We start from the raw sequence: 23,366 nt of genomic DNA, 5'->3' as shown, positions 1-23,366 counted from the left end.
TCAAGTTGAATTTCTAGGAATTGTATTGTAGACCCATTTAGATTTTACCAATTTTGTTTTAAATTCAAAACAACCCTAAAAAACAAATGGTGATTACAGACAACAAAATTTCAATAATAAAGAAATTGGAACGATAAATTCTTCACTATCAGATGACAAAATTTGAAAACCATTAAAAAGAAAAAATGTATAACCATACAGAGATTTAAATAAAAATTTAGAAAGCAATGGAAGAAATCAGTGGTAGGCAAATCAAGAAAATGAAATTTGCCTAAATAGTAGACGTGGTTTGATGAGAAAGAACTATAGTATAAGTATTTATACAAAAGTGAAAGATATTGAATAGCCAATCAAATTGGACCAAGTTTATAGACGCGTGGGGACTTAACACAATTTTTTAATTGGTTCACGGTACCGAAGATCTCTGTTTGTGATAGTGAACAACAACAATAATAAATATATTTACTGCAGTCTTATAAAGTAGAATCTGAAGATGGTAAAGTGCAAAGAGATCTCATCTCTTCTACTTTAGAGATAAAAAAACTATTTCTCATTAACCCTATTTATCGTTACGATAAAACATTAAAAAATACTACTATATTACTCCTTATTAGAAGTGACACTTTAGAGGACGAACACGACACTACCAAGTTGTACACAAAGCATTTTAAATAAAAATAAGTTTACATATTTAAATGATGAAAAATAATAATCTTAATTAGTTAGTTTCCATATCTTAATATATTATTATATTTAAGTTCAGATATCCAGTTACTTTTTGGGACAACTTATATTGGGAAAACAAAAGAATATAAGAAAATGAATTCAAAAATAAACATAAAACAGAACAAAAAAGATAATTAACTACGCAAAAAAAATTCAAAAAAATTACACATACAAATTCCTATTTCTTTTAATTTTGCTTGGCTTAAACACAAAAATATTAAAAAGTATATTTCACGTTTTAAATAAATATTACATTCAATATAATAAATTCTGTAACATAATAGGAATTATATTTGTACATTCTTACACTAATAAAGAAATTAATTATAGAAAATGAAGACAATAAAAATAGAGTTATTCAGACAAATATTCTATTATAAGTAAATAGAAAGCAAAGAAACTAACTGTATTTTCAAAATTATAAATTAACGCAGTTTTGAAATAACTTGAAAACTCCTGGAAAACAACAAAAATGAAAAATATAAAGACTGCAACTTCACTTATTAATAAACAACTTGAAATCTCCTCAAAAACAACAAAAATGAAAATTTTAAAGACTGGAATTTTACACATTAATAAATAATTTATTTTTAATAAAACCAATTGTATTTTCAAAATTATAAATTAACTTTTAATTTTCATGTTCTATCATTTTTGTTAGTAAAAATTGCTCCACCAAACTATGAAAGTATATGTACGTATTTCTTTAAGTAGCATATCAATATCCATCGACTCATTTCATGCTTTTATGTTTTGAAATATTATAGCCCACAAACACAATAAACTACTATTATCAACAAAAAAGTGAGATATGAATTTACATTAAGAAATAATTTTTTTGAAGAGTGTTATCAATATAATATAATCAAATTATCTAAGAATTACATAGGGGTCTAAAAAGAATAATTTAAAGGGAAAAGGGCCTGATATACCCCTCAACTTTATCAATTAGAGCTGATATACCCCTCATTATGGTAAACTTTATTATAGATGTCCCAATTTTTTTTCAATACAAAAACTAAATAACAATATAGTGGAAAAAAATTGTGTTAAATTATATTATAGCCACAAAAAAATTGGTTTTAAAATTTTCTCTTTACACTAACGAACGAAAGAAAAAATTAAAATAAGAATAAGAAACTCAAAAAATGATAATCAAAGACTTCAAAAAATAATTTATGTATAAAAAAGATTAAAATATACCTTGAAATTCGCTAGAAGGATCATATATACCCCTACATGAATTTTTTAAAATTTAAAAGTCAAAAATATAAATTTAAAACTATTTTTTTCACTTCCGTTAAATTAAGGGTATATGTGAGCTTATTTTGTAACGGTAGGGGTATATGTGAGCCGTTTGTATAACGGTAAGGGTATATATGAGCCACTATCATAACGAAGGGCATATCAGCTCCAAATGACAAAGTTAAGGGTTATATCAGACTCTTTTCCCTAAATTAAATAAAAAAAATTTAAAAACTCAAGATTTATATCTTCACGAACACAAACAAATAATATTAAATGTATGATTTCAACAAAGAAAGAGTTGTAATTATATTAGACATATCAAATTATTTTACCTTGTAAAATCAAATTATGTAAGAATGTCTAACCATTTTCATTATAGATATATCTCCTATAATTTGCAAAATATAATCAAATAAGTAAAAAAATTATCTAGCAAAAGAAGAAAAAGATAAAGAATAAGGAGAAAATTACATTTAATCGTAAGTTCTCCTACACATATAATCATTTTTGACAAAACATAAATAATCCAAAAGGAAATAATATAATAGAAACATTACTTCTTAAGCACCTAAAAAAATAAAGAATAATCAAATCTATATAGCTAAAAATCCATTAATCTCCATCTTTGGATGATTTCATTTCATCCTATATACAAGAGTCAAGAAAAATAATAACAAATTATTACTCCTAAAATGAATCTCCATTTTTATGGTTATAAAGAGAATCATAAAAATAACAAATCAAAATAATTTATCCAAAAGAAACAAAAATATGCTTTGACATATTAGCCTTACTTGCTAATTAAAAGTAATATATGAAATCATATTTCCAAAAGATAATGCACCTTAAAGCTTAAAAATATTGTAACATGTCTACCACTAATTCTCTAATTGAAGATCACTACAATATAACACATAATTTTTGGGTGATTTTATAGTGTTAATATAACCTTCTACATTAAATAATTAGAGGTTACAAATATGAAAGGCTTGAGAGGTTATGAATATGAAAGGTTTGGGAGTTATGAATATTATTAATTCTAATTTAAGAATAGAATTTATATAATTGAAGAGGTATAAGTTAAGAAGATGATTTTGCAAGAAAAAAAATAATTGAAAGAAAAAAAAAAGGTCAAGAAATAGAGAGGTGCCACATCACCTTCTCTATTGGCTTCTCAATTATAATCTATTCACTCTCACCTCCTCTACACTTGAACCAGTGTGGCCGTCCTTTCACCTTATATGCAAACCAATCATTGTCTGAATCATTTCCTCCTTTTAAGCCTTATTCTGTAGCCTTATTTTGTACATATATAATTATTGTTGAACATAGATATACAAGTTGAAAGATTGGTATTAAAATCATCAAGTTTGAGCTACATGATGAACATTTCAAGACCAAACATAAGGATATAATATACTCATTTTAAATTGGAAAACTAATATTTATGACAATGCCATGATGTTTTGAATTGGAAACTGAAATTTAGGATAATAATGTTCTAAATTTTGAACTGAAAAATCCAAACTTACAATAGCAAAATTGACAATGTTAAGTTTTGATTAATATTTAATACTTTATACTTATAAGTTGCATTTACAAGTTTTGAAGTGAAAATACATAATTTAGGGATACAATTTCTTGAAATTTGAACTGAAAAATTCAACTCATCTGAAATATTAAACTAAGAAAATGAACATGAGGATATAGAATTATGAATTATGAAATTATCTCACAATACCAAAACTGCCCTTATTTGTCTCATTACATTTTCAGCACAAGGTACAATTATTTTAAGCTGTGTTAGTCCTTTAGAAGTGCCACTTCTAAATAAGGGTAATAAATATATAATATAGGAGTAAAATAATAAGAGAAAAGAAAATTAATGGGTAAAATGTTCTTTAAAATTTGTATAAAATAGAGAAATCTCATAACGTGCTAATTACATCCTATTCCGAAAGTCTTCTTAATTACAATAATTTTGAAATTTTCATTGCTCTCAGATACATTACTCAATTGTTCGATACATTGTAAATGATACATTACTTAAGATTCAGTTGCGTCGGATATATTCCTCTACTGTCGTATACATTGGTCTCTACTCCGTTATTGTGTCATACATTCCTCTATTGTCGGATACATTGATCTCTACTGATTCTGTTGTGTGAGATACATTCCTCTATTGTTGGATACATTTGTTTCTACTATGTTGTTGTGTTGGATCCATTTCTGTATTGTGGGATACATAACTATATATGAACATGGTTCATAATGGGAGGGATGTATCCAAGAGGAGATTTTTGTAATTTTTATAAATGGTAGGAAATTTTACATACATACTACTTGGCTGGAATATTAAAACTTTTATTCAATGACTAAAATATCCCAGCACATTGTACAATTTTTGTGGCCGTGTTCAGGAGTGCACGTGGTTTGCTTACAAACTAAATAACAATACATATGTCAACAGGGAAAAGATGAAGGCTCATCCCAAACAATTAACTTTGAATCTTGAATTAGAGTCGCTAATGAACTCTGTTTACTAATATTGCAAGTGAAATTCGCATCAATGTCAATAGGAATTTTGAAATGTGAATGAGTTGTTCGTCCTCCTGGAAGTACTATTTGACTCCTCTCTAATTCAAAAACGTTTCATACACTTGCCAATTAGAACTTTTGGATCCTCACTCGCTTAAACAATTGTGTTGCTGAGTGAGGCAAGTGACCGAGAAAAACAGTCAACTTCTAGAAACAGACCTGCTTTGAAAAATGATTGATTTCAGATTCTCTAATTTTCAAGCCTTCAAGTACAATTTCACACCCTTTTCAAGCTTTTAAGATTTGTAGGGAACCATAGTGTTCTATTTTGGATGATGTTGTATTAGTATTTAGTAGTTATTCTTAGATAGAAGTTATGCTTTTAGTATCATCTAAATTTCTTCCGTTATTTTTGTATTGTTTGAATTGCAACTTCTGATTTATTAGCAGACTGGCAAATGATACCAAAACACCATACTTTATCATATTCATACTTACAATTGTGGAATTGAGAGGATGATCATACAATAGGAGACTAATGATGTTTGGAAATGATTTAGGTAATATTGATTTCCTTAATGAGTTATTATCTGTATTTTTGACAACATAATATTTTATGAAGAAGTTTTCACATTTTATGTCATTATGCATGTAGGATAGCTTTTGCTTTAAAAATTTCTTGTTCAACTTTTCCTTTAAATAAGTGAAATTCAAGATATATAGTTTAAGAGGAAATGACAATAGGGTTGCGGACCGTCTCAACTTCATTTGAAAGTGTCACGCCCCAAAATCTTCAAGCACACAAGAAGAGAGATGATGCATGCAAAGAGTGAAGAAGAGAGAGAAGCACCAGAAAAATTTGTGAATACAAAATGGGGCTACCCAAAAGAAGATGAAGAGAAATAAGGAACTAAAGAGCAAACACGTGTTAAATAGTCACATATGGATCCAAGTATAAACTATAAAGTAGACATTTCTTAGTTTGTTGCACAATTTGTATCCTCTACATATGATAAACAATGACATGCTAATCTTATATATCAAAACTGAAACATCTGCTATATCACTCTTCTAAGTAAGGGTCATTATTTTGGTTGTATTACATTAGTTAGTATTTGCAGATCGTTCAAGTTGGCATTATACTGATGTCTGTTGTACATATTCTAAATATTTGTAATAGTATATAATATATGATATTATCCATCTTCTGCAAAAGATATCACCCTTGATTCATTAGTATTAATATTTTTACAAGCATAATATTTTAACTATTGGGCCCGTGCTTGCCACGGGCCTCCGCCATCTAGTAATCCAATATGCTAGAGTAGTGCTGTGCATACACAACTTCATCCTTAACTTTTAAAGGTGGAAAAACTATTTTCAATTTCATGTTCATTCAAACTATATCACATAAATTAAAATTCGTTCGAGTAGGTATAATTAAACACCATACATAAGATAAGATTACCTTTTGCAATATTCATCATGGAGATAAAACAGAGGAGTGAGTATCAAATTACCATTTGAAAACAGAAAAAAAAAAAAAAAAAAAAACACAACACATGAGTAGCAACTATCATCATAATCATAATCAATTATCATAAGTGCGGCATTCATCCGTTTCTGGATTATCCTTACAATAATTCTCCAGCACATCTGATTCCTTCTTCCTATCCCTCGCATGGCTCGCCGCCGCACTCGTCTCTTCCACCACATCCCACGCCGCCTTACACTCACCGCTCACCGGATCCTCCGCACAAGCTTCTTCAGCTTCTTTTACACTTTCCGCAACTAAATCAGATAGCTTCTTATCCGGAACTACTCTGGGTACTACTACATACATCCTCCCGTAACCGAATTGACCTGATTTCTTCCATGGACTGTTTAGGGTTTGGAATTTCAACGGTTGAATTTTGGGGGAATCGGATGATTTGGCTGAAATTCTTGGCGTTGTGATACTAACACCAGCTATGGACGCCATTTTTTTTTGCTGTGTTAAGGTGAAGAAGAAGAAGATGTTTTTTCTTATTGTGTTGGGAATGAAATTATCTTTTTAGGATAGCAGATTGGTATATATTATCAACGATGAAATGAGTAATGAACACACATTTCTTATCATTTTGTTGGCCAATGGTTAACATCCACGTCATGAAGATGACATCCAAAGATATTTTGTTGTTAAAAATATATTTATTGTTATATTTAAATTTTATTAAAAAGTATCTTTACATTAGATCCCCGTGAAGTCACCAAATGAATTGTCAAGTAAATAAATTAGATTTAGACACGATTGTTAGTTGTGACAATACGGATTCGACCCATTCCTATCCACTTTAAGCTACCGTCATATGTTAAAAATATCGAGGGATATACTAAACTTAACTACTCCCTTAATTGGGAATTGTATCGCCTTATATTTCTATCGATACAAAAAAAGTCTCGTTTAGGATTGCTTTGGTGTAAGCCATGTTATCTTTTAATTATTTTATCTTTGACTATTATATCTAATAATAGTATATTTTCGTTTATTCTCTTTTTATAGTAAATTCATATTTTTTTTATATCAATTTTACATTTTTTAAAAAAACATATAATATTCAAATATTATATTAATTAATAAAATTACATATAATACACTTTGTGCTTCTGAGTCATGAGCTATCAGGTTGAAGTTCCAACAAAGGTCTCACCCTTGATAAACAAGATTATGTAATACGTGTTGTTATTGATGATGAGAGGTGATAGATATTTGTGAAATGAATCGAGTGCAAAAAAACTGATCCGAAGTAAATGGGGAAAAAAAATACAACTATTTAAATATAGTATTAAGATGAAGTTTATTATTCCATTTACAAGCTTGCACTGCCATTTGCTTGCTAGTATTTTCTTGAATTGCGTTTCGCCATAGACAGTGAAGCTCGAATTCTGAAATGGGTATTTTCCAACAAAGTTGAGAGCTTTTCTCCGCTCTCAAATTGAGTCCATTAATGTTTCAAAGAATGAAACTTTGCTGCTTTTAATGGGCAGAGATGTTCATCATCTTCTTAGTCTTGTTAAAAAGCACCAAAACTATCGCAAAGCAATTCAGCAAATTCATACTCAGTTAATATTCACCACTGCAGAAAACACCTTCAACTCAACTTCTTCAATACCCATTTTATTAACTCTCTGGAACTCTTTAATTCGACATTACTCTCTTGGTATTTTCCCACAAGAATCTTTTTTTCTGTTCAAACAATTGCGGTTACAGTATCACCCCATTATCTTTTTTGATAGTTTTACATATTCATTCTTGATTAAAGGGTCAGCTAATTTAGGAAAGTTTTGTATTGGGAAGCAGATTCATTGTTTGAGTTTGAAGGATGGGTTTGAATCCCATGTTTATGTGCAAACTGCATTGGTTAATATGTATGGGGAATGTGGGTTGGCTGGTGAAGCCAAGAAGGTGTTTGATGAAATGCCTGTGAGAAATTCTGTGACTTGGAATGCTTTGATCAGTGGTTGTATTAAAGGGGGTGATGTTAAGGTTGCTCGGGCGGTGTTTGATGTAATGCCGGAGAAGAATGTTATTTCATGGACGGGTCTTATCGATGGGTATACGAGGATGGGTCGGTTTAATGAGGCTTTGTCATTGTTCCGGGAAATGGTTGTGGTTGAGGGGATTAAACCGACTGAAGTGACTCTTTTGGCGATTTTCCCTGCTATTTGGAATGTTCGGTGTCTAGAGTGTTGCGGAATGATTCATGCTTATGGGGAGAAAAGTGGTATTGATGTGTTTGATATTCGTGTTATGAATTCGCTTGTGGATGCTTATGCTAAGTGTGGAAGTATAGACGATGCTGTGAAAGTTTTCGAGGATATATCGGATGAAAGAAGGAATTTGGTCTCATGGACGTCAATAATATCAGGATATGCAATGCATGGGATGGCAAAAGAAGCTTCTGATAGTTATAAGATGATGGTGGATGCAGGTATTGAACCAAATCACATAACGTTTTTGAGTATGCTCAATGCTTGCAGTCATGGAGGTTTGGTGGATGAGGGGCTCGAGTTTCTCAGAAAGATGGTTGATGAGTTTGGGATTCAACCAGACATTAAGCATTATGGATGCTTGATTGACATGTTAGGGAGGGAAGGTAGGTTAGAAGAAGCAGAAAAGATAGCATTGGAGATACCTAATACAATGTCAAATGTTGTGATTTGGAGAACACTATTAGGTGCGTGTAGTTTTCATGATAATGCAGATATAGGAGAAAGAGTTATGCAGAAGATCATGGAGATGGAAAAAAAATATGGTGGCGATTATGTGCTTCTTTCTAATATCCTTGCAGGTATGGGCAGGTATGTGGATTCTGAGGGTGTGAGGAGAGTGATGGATGAACAAAATGCATTTAAAGCTCCCGGTGTTAGCTTTGCTTAATCTAAGATTGTAAACTGACTGATTCATTAATCATAAATCACATTTTCCTTGACGTGGTTCTTGTACTGGAAACAGGACCAGCACCAAATTGGTGTTTTCTGCATTTCTTAGTTTATTCTCATTTAATTCGTGCCTCATTTAGTCCGTTGGTTGAACTAATCTAAGAGCTTTTGTTAAGAGAAAGTTGCCTCCTAAAAGAGGCAGCCTGATGCGGAAGGACAAGGGATAAAAAAGGCAGCCTGGTGCACAAAGCATCCTAGAGATATAGCCTTCTATCCATGATAGATTTAGGTTACATCGTAAAAGCATAGTTTTTTGAAAAATCATGTAGATACCCAAGATGATGCCAGATATAGTAACATCACAACAACAACGTCCCAATCGCAAGCAAGCTGGGATTGTTTGGGATCGGTTATTTAAATCCTCACTTACTATCCATGATAGATTTAGGTTACATCGTAAAAGCATAGTTTTTTGAAAAATCATGTAGATACCCAAGATGATGCCAGATATGGTAACACCACAACAACAACGTCCCAATCGCAAGCAAGTTGGGATTGTTTGGGATCGGTTATATAAATCCTCACTTACTATGTTGCTCCATTTAATCTCATCGCAGAGCAATATTGTATGCAATAAAATGAAAAAAAAAAAAAGTTCTCTGCAATGTTTCTGGCATATAAATCTTCAGCAGATATAAAATATTTCTTTGAATACATAGGACCTTTAGTAAATGTACTAATATGGCTAAAACATATTGCCAACTAGTTGGTATCACTTATATTTATCTTTTTCTTCCATTGTGCCCTATTTCTCGGTAGGCCTACATGAATTCCAAGAGATTGTAGGTCTTTCGAGGCAACTTCCTTCCATGCGATTTTAGGTCTATCTTGTCCCATTTTTAACACATTTACTCGCCATAATTGACATGGAGGCCAACGCTAGACATAACCCAACCATCTCAAGCAGGTTCTCTTCTTTTATCCTCAATGTGTGTTTGCTTGCACCTATTCCCTAGCTACAACAACTCTAAGGGTATATAAAAGAATAGAGAAAGTTAAGTATCCTACTAATTTCCTGTCCTTAAAGCTCCCCTTTTCAGTGTCTTTACAAGAACTTCCAAATAGAAACAGATTCAATGGATGTTCCCTTCCATCCAACTAGGAGGGCCTTCCCATCATTTTGAACAATGCAGGAACTGCCATGGGAAAATTGCTTGAGAATCAGATTTGCTTGATATCGAGATGACTCGCTGAGCTCCATTTCCACCATTCCAAACCTTGCAAAGTATGCTCTCCATACATCAAGCTTAACATTCCGAGTGAACCTTTCTGCACCCTCAGCTGCAACCATATTCCGGATTCCTTCACCAATGTGAAATACTTCAATCCTCTTTCTGACGAAATTGTCTCTATCCATGCAGTCTTCAAAGCAATCAAAAAGCACACTATAAAAGAAAAGTGCCTCCACGAAACGGTTCAAAAATGAAGGTGAATTATGGTTTGCTTCAACTTCACAGACAACAACCACAGATGGTCTTAATCCTCTGATTACTCGCATCGTGTTGTCCAGATAATCTTGCCTGCAGATCATTGTTCTTAGTACAGTGTAACAATAGACAGCTACAGTTTCATCTGCTTTAACATTGACTGATTCTGCCTTGAGATCTTTCATGTCAGACATAAAGACCATATCAAATGAAAAGGGAAGATTCAAGGAATTGGCAAAACTTTGTAATCTCTTGCCTGTTTCTTCGATTTTCTCTTTTTCTTGGTGTCCAATGGCTGTTACTTTCAGAAGCTCAATTGGGCAGTCACGTCGTTCTGAAAGAGCTTGCATCAATCCTGTCCACTGAATTCCACTTCTGATATTAAAGTCAACCAAATGGATCTTGGTTGCACCTTTAACATATTCAACTATTGCCTGATTTCCCGCGAATTGCATTACTTGACTGAAGGGAATTTCTGTATGGCATTTTAAGGATTCAGGTGTATTACCTAATGCCAGAGTGCTTAAAAACCCTAACTTTCTTTCAAAACATGGGGACCTTCCTAATTCTCGATCAATCCTTTCTTGTAAAGCTTCACCGAAATAGAAACAAAGTCTCTGGATTGGATTACCTATTCAAGATATAAACAAGTTAGTAAATGTGTACTCTCTCTAATAGCTTAAGCTTTTAGACGACATGAAACACAATTCAATGTTACCTGTAGCAGATGCCTTCCACAGGCAGTGTGCAATAGATTGGCTAGCCAAATGAAATTGCTGCTGATCCACTTCTTCTGCAGCAGCTAGAAGGAGGTGAACAAGTTCCATGTCCTTTGTTTGCTCTATGGAAAGGCCCGAAAGTGATGAAGCATACGGATGTATAAACATAGAAAGACCATCTACCCTTTGGGTGGAGTACTGGATATATCTTTCTCCAGCAACTCGTAAGATTTCTTCTGTTGACAACTTAGAGATGTTACTTACACGAGCCTCGTTGCTGAGTAATACATTGCTCAAGTTTTCCTCACTTGGTTTCTTGAACAATCTCCCACAATTGTTCAAGAGCTCCAAAGATGCTAAAGAAATGGAATTTGTTTTCTCTCCATGGAAATTGTCAAGCCTTGGCTCCTGAGGCTGAATCCCATTAGATGCTTCGGGGGTCATTTGAATTTGGATAGGCTGCAGGGGCAAGTCCATGTTGGAAGAATCATCACTTTGTGTCCAGTGATCTGAAATGCTTTGTTGCTGATCTTCCAATGACTGAACTTGTTTGTCTGATGTATTATCTTGATATTTAAGGTCAAATACAGTGTAAAGAGAATCAAGATCCTCACTGTCCAATTCAAACCAAGGATCTACGGCGCCATTGTTGATCAATTCATTTCTCCCACACTCTTGAACATGATTGTGACCACCCTGGAAAACACTGAAATCAATGGTGGGGATTGGGATTTGATCCATGATCCCAATTCCAGGACCAGTTAAAGTGGAGACTTGATCAAATTTTTAGTCTTGGTGATGTTTGGCTTTCAATAACCTGTGTTTTACTTATATCAAGGGAATACACTCAGTATGACCTCAACAAGGATGAAAGTGAAGTTCTTGTCCTCGCGTAACAAAATAACCTGGTCATGGTGAAAGTTTAAAAGATTGAAACCGTGGTGATTTTGTTTCCATTGCTGAGACAAGCAGAAAGTCCAGATGAAAGATAGTCCTCTTAACAGAATTGTATTGTTTGTATCTCTTAGAGCAACTTTTACTGAGATAGCAAAGATCATATTAAGGATTTATGCATTTGGACTCTATGCTTGAGACAATGAGAAACTTTTAAAAGGCATAATGTCATGGTTAGAAAGAAATGACAAAAGAGATAAGTTAATCACAAAAAAAAGAAAGTTTGCAGGCCAAATGTTTGTCTGAGAACAATGACATGCAAATGTTGAGTGACTTGTGTTTGTGAATACAAGTTCAAGCCCTACATCAAGCGAACTAACTCTGGTATTTAAGTGGAGAGGGATAGAGGAACGGACCCATGTCTTCAAGTTTTGAAAGCTGTGGCTGGCCCAAAGGATCTACACCCAACAGATTCCTCGATAACAACAACAACAAACTCAATCTCAATGAAATCCCACAAGTGGGGTCTGGAGGTAGAGTATATGAAGACCCTTGGCTTTGTCGGTAATAAAAGAAATGAATATTTGTATTTGCATTTGTTTAACTCAAAAATAGAAAAAATACATAAATGTCCCCTTCTTTGACAAAGCAAATTCTGTTTAACAATCAACATTACAACTGTCTTAACAGAGACAGGAACAGAAAATGTCAAAACTACTCTCTTAATTAGACCTTTTCATCATTTCTTGTACAACAGCCTGCATTGTCTGAATCAACCACAATATTCCCACAAAACAACACAAAATTTAGCCAAATTAGTCCCTTCACAACCTTAACCATACCAATTGCCACAGTCACATAGTACAACCACCAACCAACAAAATCAACCAAACCAACACTACCAAATATGTCTCTTCTCACCTCAGCCACAACCACTAAAGACTCAACTTCATCCCCTAACTTACACCACCACAAAATACCAAAACTCATTGCCATAGCCACCTTCTCAACATACCTATCCTCCGTCTCAACGCCAAAAATTGTGTCATCCACCACCGGTTTCACTACTTTCTTAGACCAAAACAACGTTGTCTCATGCAATCCCATGAAAAACAAACTTCTCGTTAATAAATATAATCTTTCGTGACTAAAATTAGTACCATCTATTCCAACAGCTATACTTCCTTCTATGCCTATGCACACACAAATTTGAAATGTGAAAAGTAAAAACCACGACATATAAAGACAAGATTTTGAAATCATGTGATCAGACAGAGTTCGTCCTGTCAAGCATTGAGTCAAAGCAGAAATACTGACAAGTGGAGTTAGTAGTCGAAGAAAAGTAGGATTTGCATAGAGAAAGAGCTTGACAAGTAGTGTATCGGGCTCCGTGTAATCTGATGTGGCAATGAGATAGCGAGTGACTGACAACCTAGCGAGGACGATAAAGGAGAGAGGAAGGAGAAGGCTGAGGAGGATAATGGTAAGGCATTGAAATGACTCTCTTAACATATTGACAACATAGTTTGAGATTGAAACGACTTTCTTCTCTGGTTGTTGATAGAATTCTGAACTCGAACCCATTTAATGTAACTTATACTTAGTTAACAAGAAGAAAAAAAGATTATTTTTTTTTTTGGTTAGCAACAGGATTTGAGAAGTACATAAAGGGATGAGGAGTATATATAATTTGATCAAAAAATTATAAAGTGGTTGTCACGATGATATTCTTTGCATAAGGTTGACATATGATATTTAAAGAATTTGGTGTGTATAATTTTTATTCCAATTATGTACGGTACTTTAGTTTTTTTTTTTTCCAACAAATTTGGTGGTCATATAGCACGTAAGATATATTCATGATTAAGTGTTTCCTTTATTCTATTTCCTAATTTGATTTAACACTCAACATAGTGATAAAGCAGCGACGTAGCCATATACAATGATGAATAATTAATCGAACATTTTTCATTGAGAAATTATATAATATATGTAGAAAATTATATTATGTTTGTACGTAAAAAAATGAGAAAAGGGTCTGAAAAGTATTTCAACTTTGGCCGAAATTATTGTTACGATATCAAACTTTATGGAGGATCTTTTATCCCCTGCACTATTTGATAGTGTATTTTAAAGGTTTATATGTGCCCACGCGGACACATTACTATTTAAAATGATACAATATTTATGATGTCCATATAGACACATATATACCTTTAAAATACATTATCAAATAGTATTGGGGTAAAAGGTCATTTCCAAAGTTTGGTATCGTAACAACAATTTCAGCTAAAGTTGGATATTTTTCAGACCCTTTTCCCTAAAAAAATTACTGTACTTTTTCTTATCTTTAGGCATGGGTGATAAGTTGCTTAAATTTATTTAGAAATGCATGCACTAACCTAAATATTTGGCGAAATTTTGTACAAAATAAGTAACCCTTCCGATCCATTAAATATGTGTTGGATAACTGACCATTTAAACATGGATCAAGTATGAATATTATCCATATTGTTCACTAACAATGTATATTCATAAGCCAATATTATCAATACTCATTTGTTTGCTTGTTATTTAAATTTTTTATGAGTTTTTACTATATGAGAGTCTAAGCTTATTTAGATATTTACCTTGTGTTCACTTTACTATTTTTATTTAACCTACTCATATCCAATCATACTAGTCTATTCGTCATTTATGCACATTCGTAGATTTTTTGCACCAAAGAGGAAGGAATTTTTTTCCTATTTTCATGAATTTCACGGCTCGATAATAATCAATTAACATCTATAAAGGAATTCCAATTAATTAAGTCGATTTCTAAATATTAGGGTTAAATCAAACTAATCAAGTCGATTTTTGTCACTCTTATAAAATATATGTAATATACACTTCAAACACATATTCCAGACAACAAGTGGCAAATATTTATGCGTTTGACCAATCAAAATTAGACATTATGCATTGTTTTAATATTTGCAACTTAACCATTGTTGTTAGATACTAATTACTATTAGTTAGACTTATATTGCTCCATTTTAGAGAGAAAAATCTTAAATTATAAGTGTTTGATCGTGACAACGATAAATGCCACCAAATGCAACGTGATGGCATTATACATGTGGCCTTTTACTTCTTCACCTATTAAGATTTGGATTTGGCCCTTAAAATAGAATATAGTTATAATCTAATTAATTAATTAATTAAACAGCCACAAAGGACTTAGACAATATTTGGCATTTGCATCCAAAAACAGGCCTCACAAATATGGTGTGCACCCCAACTGATTCCCCAGTACCTACTACTCTTCTAATCTATTAACAAAGCTGCAAGTCACATGAAATTACACTCAATGACTTTGAAAAGCAAGCGAGCTCAAAAGTTCAAAATCAACTACCTACGCCATCCATCACCCGTCAAGGAAGGAAAGAACTCAGAGATGTTTTGAAGATAAGTAGTTCTATACAACAGTTAAAGATGAACTGTTTAATGCTTTAGTATTTTTGGTGTAAAAAAAGTACCTTGACTGTTACCACTCTATTCAAAATTTGATCTCAGCTTACTTGTCACAAGAATGGCACTACCAGAGCTCAAACCATAGCTATGAGCTCATCAATTAAATGGAGCAGCATTTTATGAAATGCGTACCCAAAAGAAATAGACGGAGTCAACAAACCGATATAAAGTGAATACAACTTCCCATAGCAGCAAGAATATAAAGTGTTCAAGAAATGTTTGATCAACCATAACACAGACCAATAGTTTTGGAAGATGATCCATGGAGTAATTCACAAATACAAAAGAAAACAGTAACCAACAAGAAATAATAGCACTCTCCTCAATAAAACCTGCATATGTCACAACTAAACTATGTTAGCAGGCCTTTTAATCCTTCATCTTTTCATGAATTGCCTTGTAGCACTTAAGACTGCAAAGACGAAGGTTTGACTTCGGATCCCGGTAATTGGATGGGTTCACACAGGAAGGACCAGCACATTTTTCACGAGGGGGAGGATAACTGGAATATAGCAACAAAACCACAAAGCACAAACAGTAAGAACCTTAAATGAATATTAATCATAAAAAGTAAGGCTCAACGATATCCTTACCTGCAAGGCTTAGAGTCAAAAATACTTGGCAAACCCATATCGTGAGGGAATGTAACAACAGTTCCAGTTGGGCCCATAACTGTTCTGATAGTGTTTGGAACAAGCTCTTTGGCAGCCTTCTCCTGCAGGATACAACAATTAATTGATAACATTAACGAAGTTGCAGCCTAGCAAACACATGGGATGATACCTGTGCCAACTCTTCCTGCTGCTTCTTTATTTTCTCTTGCTTCTTCTTGTTGGAATCTTGACCTAGTATTTTTCTAATTGCCTCAGCCTGCAAGATTCAACAAGTTATGCTCATTTCAGCATCATAAAATCTAAAAAAACGTGATACATCAAAAGCAAGAAAAAAAACAAGGGCAAACCTCTGATTCCCGAGCTGCCTCCTCATATCGTATTCTACGTTTCTGAGCAGCCTTTGCTCTTTTCAGTTGCTGCTCAACATCTGAGAGCTTCTCCTTTTGTTCTGCAAAAATAGCAGGGATGACAAGACAAATTTTGTACTGTCAGAAAAGGTACTTGAGGAATGGGACAACACTGCAAGACATGAGTAAACACAAAATTTTCTCACTTTGAGGTGGTGATGGAGGACAACCGTAGGGATACCCAATCTGATTCACAGAAGTAGCAGATGAATCCCTTCTTGATAGAAGAGCCCGTTGTCGTGTTGTAAGACTTATTTCACTCTTTGTTTCAACCGATGTCTCATAGGACTCCTTCATTTGCTTCTCCTTCTTCTTTGTCCGCTTGGCCTCTCCATCAGACAATAGTTCTTCCTCCTCATAATCAAGATCCTCAGAACCTCGATTTGATTTTCTGTTAGCTTCTTTGCCAGACAGAAGAGCCCGTTGTCGTGGACGTGTTGTAAGACTTATTTCACTCTTTGTTTCAGCCGGTGTCTCATAGGACTCCATTTGTTTATCCTTCTTCTTTGTCCGCTTGGCCTCTCCATCAGACAATAGTTCTTCCTCCTCATAATCAGTATACTCAGAACCTTGATTTGATATTCTTTTAACTTCTTTGCCTGACCTTCCAACATCTTCCAACATTTCATACTTATTGACCTTCAAACCCCCGGAAAGACTTCTTGTCTTAGTTAGTTCTTCCCCCACATTACGCTTCTCCAAGTAGGGAATCTCATCCTCCTCATCAAGCTCATCCAAAATAAGCCTCCTTCGCCTGTGGACCTTACGATTTTGATGTGGCTTGTCTCCTTGTTTTTTAAACACATTCTTCATCGGCATCTTCTTCATATTGCTTTTGCTAGCATCAAAAGTGCCTCCTGGGAAACCCTTGCACGAAATTCCTTTCGACCTACTTTTCTTATCTGCAAGAGGACCGTCTTCACTTGAATTGTCCTGAAACCCAGAGAGACGATTCAAATGAAAGATCAGTATTACCAGGATTATTAAAAGATAATCTATTGTCACATAATAGCCATACACATAGGTAAATGAACAATGGAATAATCACAAGTCGCATTTTTAAAGAAATTGCAATGACTAACTTTCTTGCTCACTAATTTGGAAAGGAAGTAGTGAATCTCCAAATTAGCTACCAAAAAGAATGTTTCTCGGACACATTCATTATTCATCCCCTGAGAATAACCAAATTTAGATGTTGCTTTATGTGTTCTCTTTTCCATATTTCGGATACTAGATGGAAACTAGTATTCCCTCCCTCCATGTTTACTTGTTCATGTTTGACTTGGCACACCCCTTAAAAAGCAATAAATAAAAAAATAGTTTTACAATATCAACCCTACTTCTTACAAGTATCTCACTCATTGAGAAATGAATAGGAAATAATTAGTACTAAATAATAAAGGTAAAAAAGGTATAAATTGATAAATTATCTCTTGATTTTCTAAATTGGACAAGTGAAGGTGAACATATATTATTAGTACAATGGACAAGTAAAAGTGGACGGAGGGAGCAGGTGGAAAATTCTTATGTGGCCTCTCCTCGAAACCAACCATAATTTCTACTAGACAATATCTGACAAAATATAATTAAGATTTGGTGGATTTAGAGAATTCAAAAGATTAAGTCGAGTGTGCTATAAACCTGAGGAGTGAGATTCTGCCGAGGCTGAGAGGCATCAGAGGGTTGTGCACTTTTAGAAGACAACAAACTGCCAGATGATTCATAAGAACTGTTTTTGGTTTGAATAATGCCAGTCGCTCCACCAATTTTCAGCTTCAACTTTTCCAGCTTGCTATTATTAGCTACACCGTCCCTAGCATTCCCTAACTGCCTAACAGACGCACCATGCCTGGGATTCGTATCATCTCCTGCACATGCATTATCATATGTCGCGCTAGATCCCCCATCCTCCTTGTTCTTTTTAGAAGAATAATCACCTTTGAACCTGTTAGCAGAAGAATCTCTAGATATAGAGTAATTGAGGTTGTCGATTCTCCCTCCTGCATTAGCATCATCACTATACTCATCGCTAGAGGCACTATCTGAAAGTGATGTCTGGGGTGAGTGAACATGGCATGCAGGAACTGTCAGATTCTCTGTCCTAGGTCGCCGCAGCGTCTGGCTTCTTTTCTTTCTAACAGTAGAAATGAGCCCTTTGCATCGACTACCATCACTGTCATCCATGAAGTATGAGAAGATCTGTGCTACCACAAGCAAATGTGTACCAATTAGATTGTTAAAAGTACACAATACAAGATAAACTTGGAAATTGCTGCACCAACTTTAAACTACAAGCATGCAAAGACAACTTTTATTAGACAATTGCGGAAAACCATTTCTAACAGAAAAAACATGAAGAGAAAACAGATGTTCAGCAAGAAAAATGAAGGAAAAGCTACCAAAAAAATATTGAAAATCCAGGATTTAGCACTGGGAAACATCTCTGCACCTCATATGGAAGGCCAAGATGTAAATATATCATCAATAAATTGAAATGATCACCCAAACAACAACATACCTAGTATAGTCCCCACAAAAGAGACCTTAACCCTACCTCAGAAGTAGACAGATTGTTTTTGATAGACCCAAGATAAACAGTTCAAAGCAATCTAGAAAGCGTAAACCGAAGTGAAAACATCACAAAGCATACCGAACAGTAACTACAACAAAATAATACCATAATCGAAGTACAAGAAACATCATATAGTAACAGAAATCGAAAGATCACCTGAATGACATTGAAATTTTAGACAAAACTACTAGATCACAAAACCCTTTACTCAAAAAACCAAAGTAACTGGATTAACAAGGCATTAGCATGCCACATAAAACACTAATCAAAGAACACGATTTTACATATATGAGCCAATGAACTAAAATCAAGCTCAACAATCGAATCTAAACATATAAACTACACAAAATTCTACCAACAGAATACTCAAACACAAGGAAAACCCACAAAACAAAAAAGAATTCTCCCATGCCAGAACACAAGCACATTAATCAACACACACCCACATGCCAAGAAAATTCATTTTAACAGAAACAAATGACTAAGCACAGAACACTCAAAACACAACAAACCATCAAAGGCAAAACCACCACCACCACAACAACAACAACAAAATAATTCTCACATACCAGAACACAAACACATTAATCAACACACACCCACATCCCAAGAAACTTCAATTCAACAGAAACAAATGAATAAACATTCAGACACCTGATAAACAACCAAAAACAAAAAAAAAATTGCACCTTGTTACAACAGTAAGCACAATCAATCAACAGCTTGTTACAACAAGCAACCACATTAGTTGTATTAAGCAACAAAAAAAAAAAAAGTACCTCCAAAGAGATCAAAAAATTGAAGGATTGTATAAGTCGGCGGAAAAAAAGATGGGTTTTTTTCTGAATGGGGTAGGTTAGGGTAGTGAATAGAACAAATGGGTGTTGCTGAATTTGATGAAATAGTTGTAGTAAAGACAATGAAGATGCTCGTAATCTCTACCATTTTTAATTTTTTTTGTTTTTTCTCAATGTGATCAGTTTTTTCTTCTTGAAATTGGCTTTTAGCCAAACTGAAATTGGCTGGACTCGCCGATTGCTTAATCTCCTCATCATCTTCATCTCTACCGTTTCACTCCTTCATCTTCTTCATCGCTGGGTTTTGGAATGAAGCCAACTTTTGGAGTTGTGTTTTAATGCAAAGCCATATGTGTATAGATTTTTCGAAAAATATTTTTTCTATTCTCAAGTATAAGGTTTGTATTATATTTTTGTTAAATTATAAAATTTCGTTCAAAATGTTATTGTTATTGATCTATATGTTAATAAAACATAGTTTATAAATTAAAATTAATAATATATCATGTGTTTTGATAATGTGATATGCATGAGATGAATTACGAATCGATGCTGAAAAACGATAATGCTATTAAAATGGATGATTTATTAAGTAAGACATGGTTAAAGATGTTATAATATTACGTTATTTTTCATATTTATGCATCTACAAATATTTATGATTTATAAATCAAAAATAATCTTTTATAATTTATAGAATGATGATTATGACGTAGAATGAATAATTGTATTAAAAATATTTTTTGATATTTAATGATATCTTATCAGGAATGAAATTAGGAGTTGATGAATATATTACTTGCATGGTACATTTTAGTTGTTGCTCATAGTCAAAATATTTATGAAATTTTTAAGTTGATAATTTGTTTTGTTTCAAAAGGAATAAATTTAGGAGTTGACACATATATTAATTGCATTATATGTTTTAGTTATTTTTCGTAATTAATAGAATAGTTATTGATGTCGTTGTATTTATGGCATTTCAAGTTGATTGGATCTATTTTAAAAAAAAATGAAATTAAGAATTGACTGCATGATATGTTTTAATGTTGCTCGCGATCAATAAAATAGTTACAGATGCGGCAATATTTATAATATTTCAAGTTGATTTGATTTGATTTGTTTTATAAAGAATAAAATCAAGAATTGACGCATATATTGTTTGCATATTACATTTTATTAATTGCTCACGATTAATAAAATAGTTACAAATGTCACAATATTTATGAAATGTCAAGTTGATTTGCTCTATTTCAAAAGAAATAAAATTAAGAGTTGACGTATATATTGTTTGCATGTTATTATTTAGTGTTGTTCGCGATCAATAGAATAACTATATATACGCAATACTTACTATATTTCAAGTTGATTTAATTGGTTTCATAAGAAATAAAATCAGGATTTGACACATATATTGCTTGCATGGTGTATTTAAGTTGTTGCTCATGCAAATAAAATAGTTTCAGATATGATATTGCAAAATTGGTTTGACATGTTTCAGAAGAAATAAAACTTGGGGTTAGACACATATATTAATTGCATGGTACATTTAAGTTATTGCTCACGACTAATAGAATAATTACATGATACCGCAACATTATGATATTTCAAGCTAATTTGATCTGTTTCAAAAGAAATTAAATCATAAGTTGACGTATATATTAATTGCACAATATGTTTTGGTTATTACTGGGGACCAATAGGATAGTTACACATAGCGTAATAGTTATAATATTTAAGTTGATTTAATATGTTCCATAAAAAATAAAATCAAGAGTTAAAACAAATATTGCTTATATTGTATGTTTTAGCTGCAATATTTGTGTTATTTACAGCTATATATCTATAATATTGATGATTTATAAGTTAATAAAAACAATCATTCATAGTATACATAATTTATATTTCATGTGTTTCGATCATCAAAATCCGACATGAATAAGTAATTGTACTCACAAATAGTAATATTTTAAGAAACATGAGTTTTTAAGTGAGATGCTAATAAAATATAATTAAAAATATTATAATATGAGTTGTACATCTATAATGTTGATGATTTATAAGGCAATAGTTCGTAGTGTATTGAATTTATGTATAACATGTCTTGACCATGATCTTATGTGAAATGAATATTTGGACTCGAAAATGATAATGTTTTGAGAAATAGGTAATTTATTAAGTGGGAGGCATTAATAAAATAGTTAGAAATGCCCTAATATTTATGATATTTTTAAAATTGATATGAACTATTTTAAAAGGAATGAAATCAGGAGTTGGCACATATATATAGCTTGTCTGATATATTTTAGTTATTGCTTGCGATTAATAGAATAATTACAAATGCCGCAATATTTATGGTATTTTAAATTAATTTAATTTGTTTGAAAAAATAATAATCAGAGATTGATGCATATATAGATTGCGTTTGTTTTAGTTACTGAATTACTAATAGAATAATTATAGATGCCACAATATCTTATGATATTTCAAAATGATATATAAAATTTATGTATTCATGTATCTTAATTATATGACACAAATTAAATTATATACCTGTACTTAGAAATGATAATGCCTCGAAAAATAGGTGATTCAAGTAATTTATTAAGTAAGACGCTCAAAAAATAATTAGATATACTACAAGACACGTCTATAATGTTGATGATAGGTAAGTCAATAATAATCTTTCATAATTTATAGAATACATGTATCACGTGTTTTAATCATCGAATGAACAACTACATTTAAATAGTAATGTTTTAGAAAACGGGTGATTCAGGTGATTCATTAAGTGAAGCTCTAATAGAAAATAGTTAGACATATTGTAATATTTATGTTATTTCATGTTGCACATCTAAAACGCTGATGTTTTATAAGTCAATAACAACCTTTTATAGTTTATAGAATCTATGTATCACATGTCTTGATCATCTTACATGAAATTAATAATTGCACTTAGAAATGATGACGTTTGGAAAACGAGTGATTCAGGTGATTTATTAAGTGAGATGGTAATAGAATATAGTTAAAGATTTATATTGTAGTAATATTTATGTTATTTTAATTTACACATTTATAATATTGATGATTTAAAAATTAATAATAATCTTTCATTGTCTACAAAATTTATGTACCACATATCTTGATCATTTGACATGAAATGGATAAATGTACTTAAAAATGGTAATGTCTTGAAAAATAAGTGACTTATTAAATGAGACTCTAACATAATATTTAGAGATACCTCATACCCAATATATATTTCAGGTTGATTTAACCTCATTGCGGCATATTTAATTGTTGCTATTTACTATAGTACAATTTGTTGTCTCCCATCTGTTTCTAATAATATTTTCATTATAACAACATATGCCGAAAGGAAAGAGATTGTTTTCGACAAATCCTACAAATCTCATAGTTAAATGA

General features: G+C 32.5%; 5 protein-coding genes across 7 annotated transcripts; 1 reads left to right on the top strand and 4 right to left on the bottom strand.

The window, feature by feature from the left end:
- Positions 1–5,869: 5,869 nt before the first annotated feature.
- LOC125812875 (calvin cycle protein CP12-1, chloroplastic-like) lies at positions 5,870–6,544 on the bottom strand. The gene has a single exon (XM_049492333.1). It carries the CDS (start codon positions 6,491–6,493, stop codon positions 6,104–6,106), a length of 390 nt encoding a protein of 129 aa, XP_049348290.1. The 5' UTR covers positions 6,494–6,544; the 3' UTR covers positions 5,870–6,103.
- A 940-nt stretch (positions 6,545–7,484) lies between these two features.
- LOC125812889 (pentatricopeptide repeat-containing protein At1g09220, mitochondrial) lies at positions 7,485–8,963 on the top strand. Its single transcript, XM_049492353.1, has one exon. It carries the CDS (start codon positions 7,532–7,534, stop codon positions 8,930–8,932), a length of 1,401 nt encoding a protein of 466 aa, XP_049348310.1. The 5' UTR covers positions 7,485–7,531; the 3' UTR covers positions 8,933–8,963.
- Positions 8,964–10,039: 1,076 nt separating this feature from the next.
- LOC125813017 (DELLA protein RGL1-like) lies at positions 10,040–11,889 on the bottom strand. Its single transcript, XM_049492505.1, has 2 exons — positions 11,140–11,889; positions 10,040–11,052 (listed from the first exon to the last, which is right to left on the bottom strand). Exons 1-2 carry the CDS (start codon positions 11,879–11,881, stop codon positions 10,040–10,042), a joined length of 1,755 nt encoding a protein of 584 aa, XP_049348462.1. The 5' UTR covers positions 11,882–11,889.
- Positions 11,890–12,760: 871 nt separating this feature from the next.
- Positions 12,761–13,618, bottom strand: LOC125812863 (uncharacterized). Its single transcript, XM_049492319.1, has one exon. The coding sequence runs from the start codon at positions 13,616–13,618 to the stop codon at positions 12,761–12,763; it is 858 nt and encodes a 285-aa protein (XP_049348276.1).
- Positions 13,619–15,909: 2,291 nt separating this feature from the next.
- Positions 15,910–19,993, bottom strand: LOC125812905 (uncharacterized). Of its 3 annotated transcripts, XM_049492373.1 has the most exons (8): positions 19,923–19,993; positions 18,213–18,770; positions 17,141–17,504; positions 16,718–16,948; positions 16,512–16,612; positions 16,334–16,420; positions 16,144–16,265; positions 15,910–16,052 (listed from the first exon to the last, which is right to left on the bottom strand). In XM_049492373.1, exons 2-8 carry the CDS (start codon positions 18,753–18,755, stop codon positions 15,920–15,922), a joined length of 1,581 nt encoding a protein of 526 aa, XP_049348330.1. In that variant the 5' UTR covers positions 18,756–18,770; positions 19,923–19,993; the 3' UTR covers positions 15,910–15,919. The 3 variants fall into 3 exon arrangements, with proteins under 3 accessions (XP_049348330.1, XP_049348328.1, XP_049348329.1); XM_049492371.1 differs by having other exon boundaries at positions 16,718–17,504; XM_049492372.1 differs by having other exon boundaries at positions 16,742–17,504.
- Positions 19,994–23,366: the final 3,373 nt, after the last annotated feature.

Source organism: Solanum verrucosum, unplaced genomic scaffold (assembly GCF_900185275.1).
Source record: "Solanum verrucosum unplaced genomic scaffold, falcon-dt-bn FXZP01000144.1, whole genome shotgun sequence".
NCBI classification, from domain to species: Eukaryota; Viridiplantae; Streptophyta; class Magnoliopsida; order Solanales; family Solanaceae; genus Solanum; species Solanum verrucosum.
The sequence above is the reverse complement of the archived record's forward strand: the minus strand, read 5'-3'. Positions and strand labels throughout refer to the sequence as shown.

Bases quoted from the DNA above. Each gene is read 5' to 3' on its own strand.
- LOC125812905 (XM_049492371.1), bottom strand. From the start codon at position 18,755: ATGGATGACAGTGATGGTAGTCGATGCAAAGGGCTCATTTCTACTGTT. The intron at 16,266-16,333 runs GTATCATCCCAT...TGTATCCTGCAG, and splicing joins AGCAGGAAGAGTTGGCACAG to GAGAAGGCTGCCAAAGAGCT. The intron at 16,053-16,143 runs GTAAGGATATCG...GCTATATTCCAG, and splicing joins TTTGACTCTAAGCCTTGCAG to TTATCCTCCCCCTCGTGAAA.
- LOC125812863 (XM_049492319.1), bottom strand. From the start codon at position 13,618: ATGGGTTCGAGTTCAGAATTCTATCAACAACCAGAGAAGAAAGTCGTT.
- LOC125812889 (XM_049492353.1), top strand. From the start codon at position 7,532: ATGGGCAGAGATGTTCATCATCTTCTTAGTCTTGTTAAAAAGCACCAA.
- LOC125813017 (XM_049492505.1), bottom strand. From the start codon at position 11,881: ATGGATCAAATCCCAATCCCCACCATTGATTTCAGTGTTTTCCAGGGT. The intron at 11,053-11,139 runs GTAACATTGAAT...TATCTTGAATAG, and splicing joins GTGGAAGGCATCTGCTACAG to GTAATCCAATCCAGAGACTT.
- LOC125812875 (XM_049492333.1), bottom strand. From the start codon at position 6,493: ATGGCGTCCATAGCTGGTGTTAGTATCACAACGCCAAGAATTTCAGCC.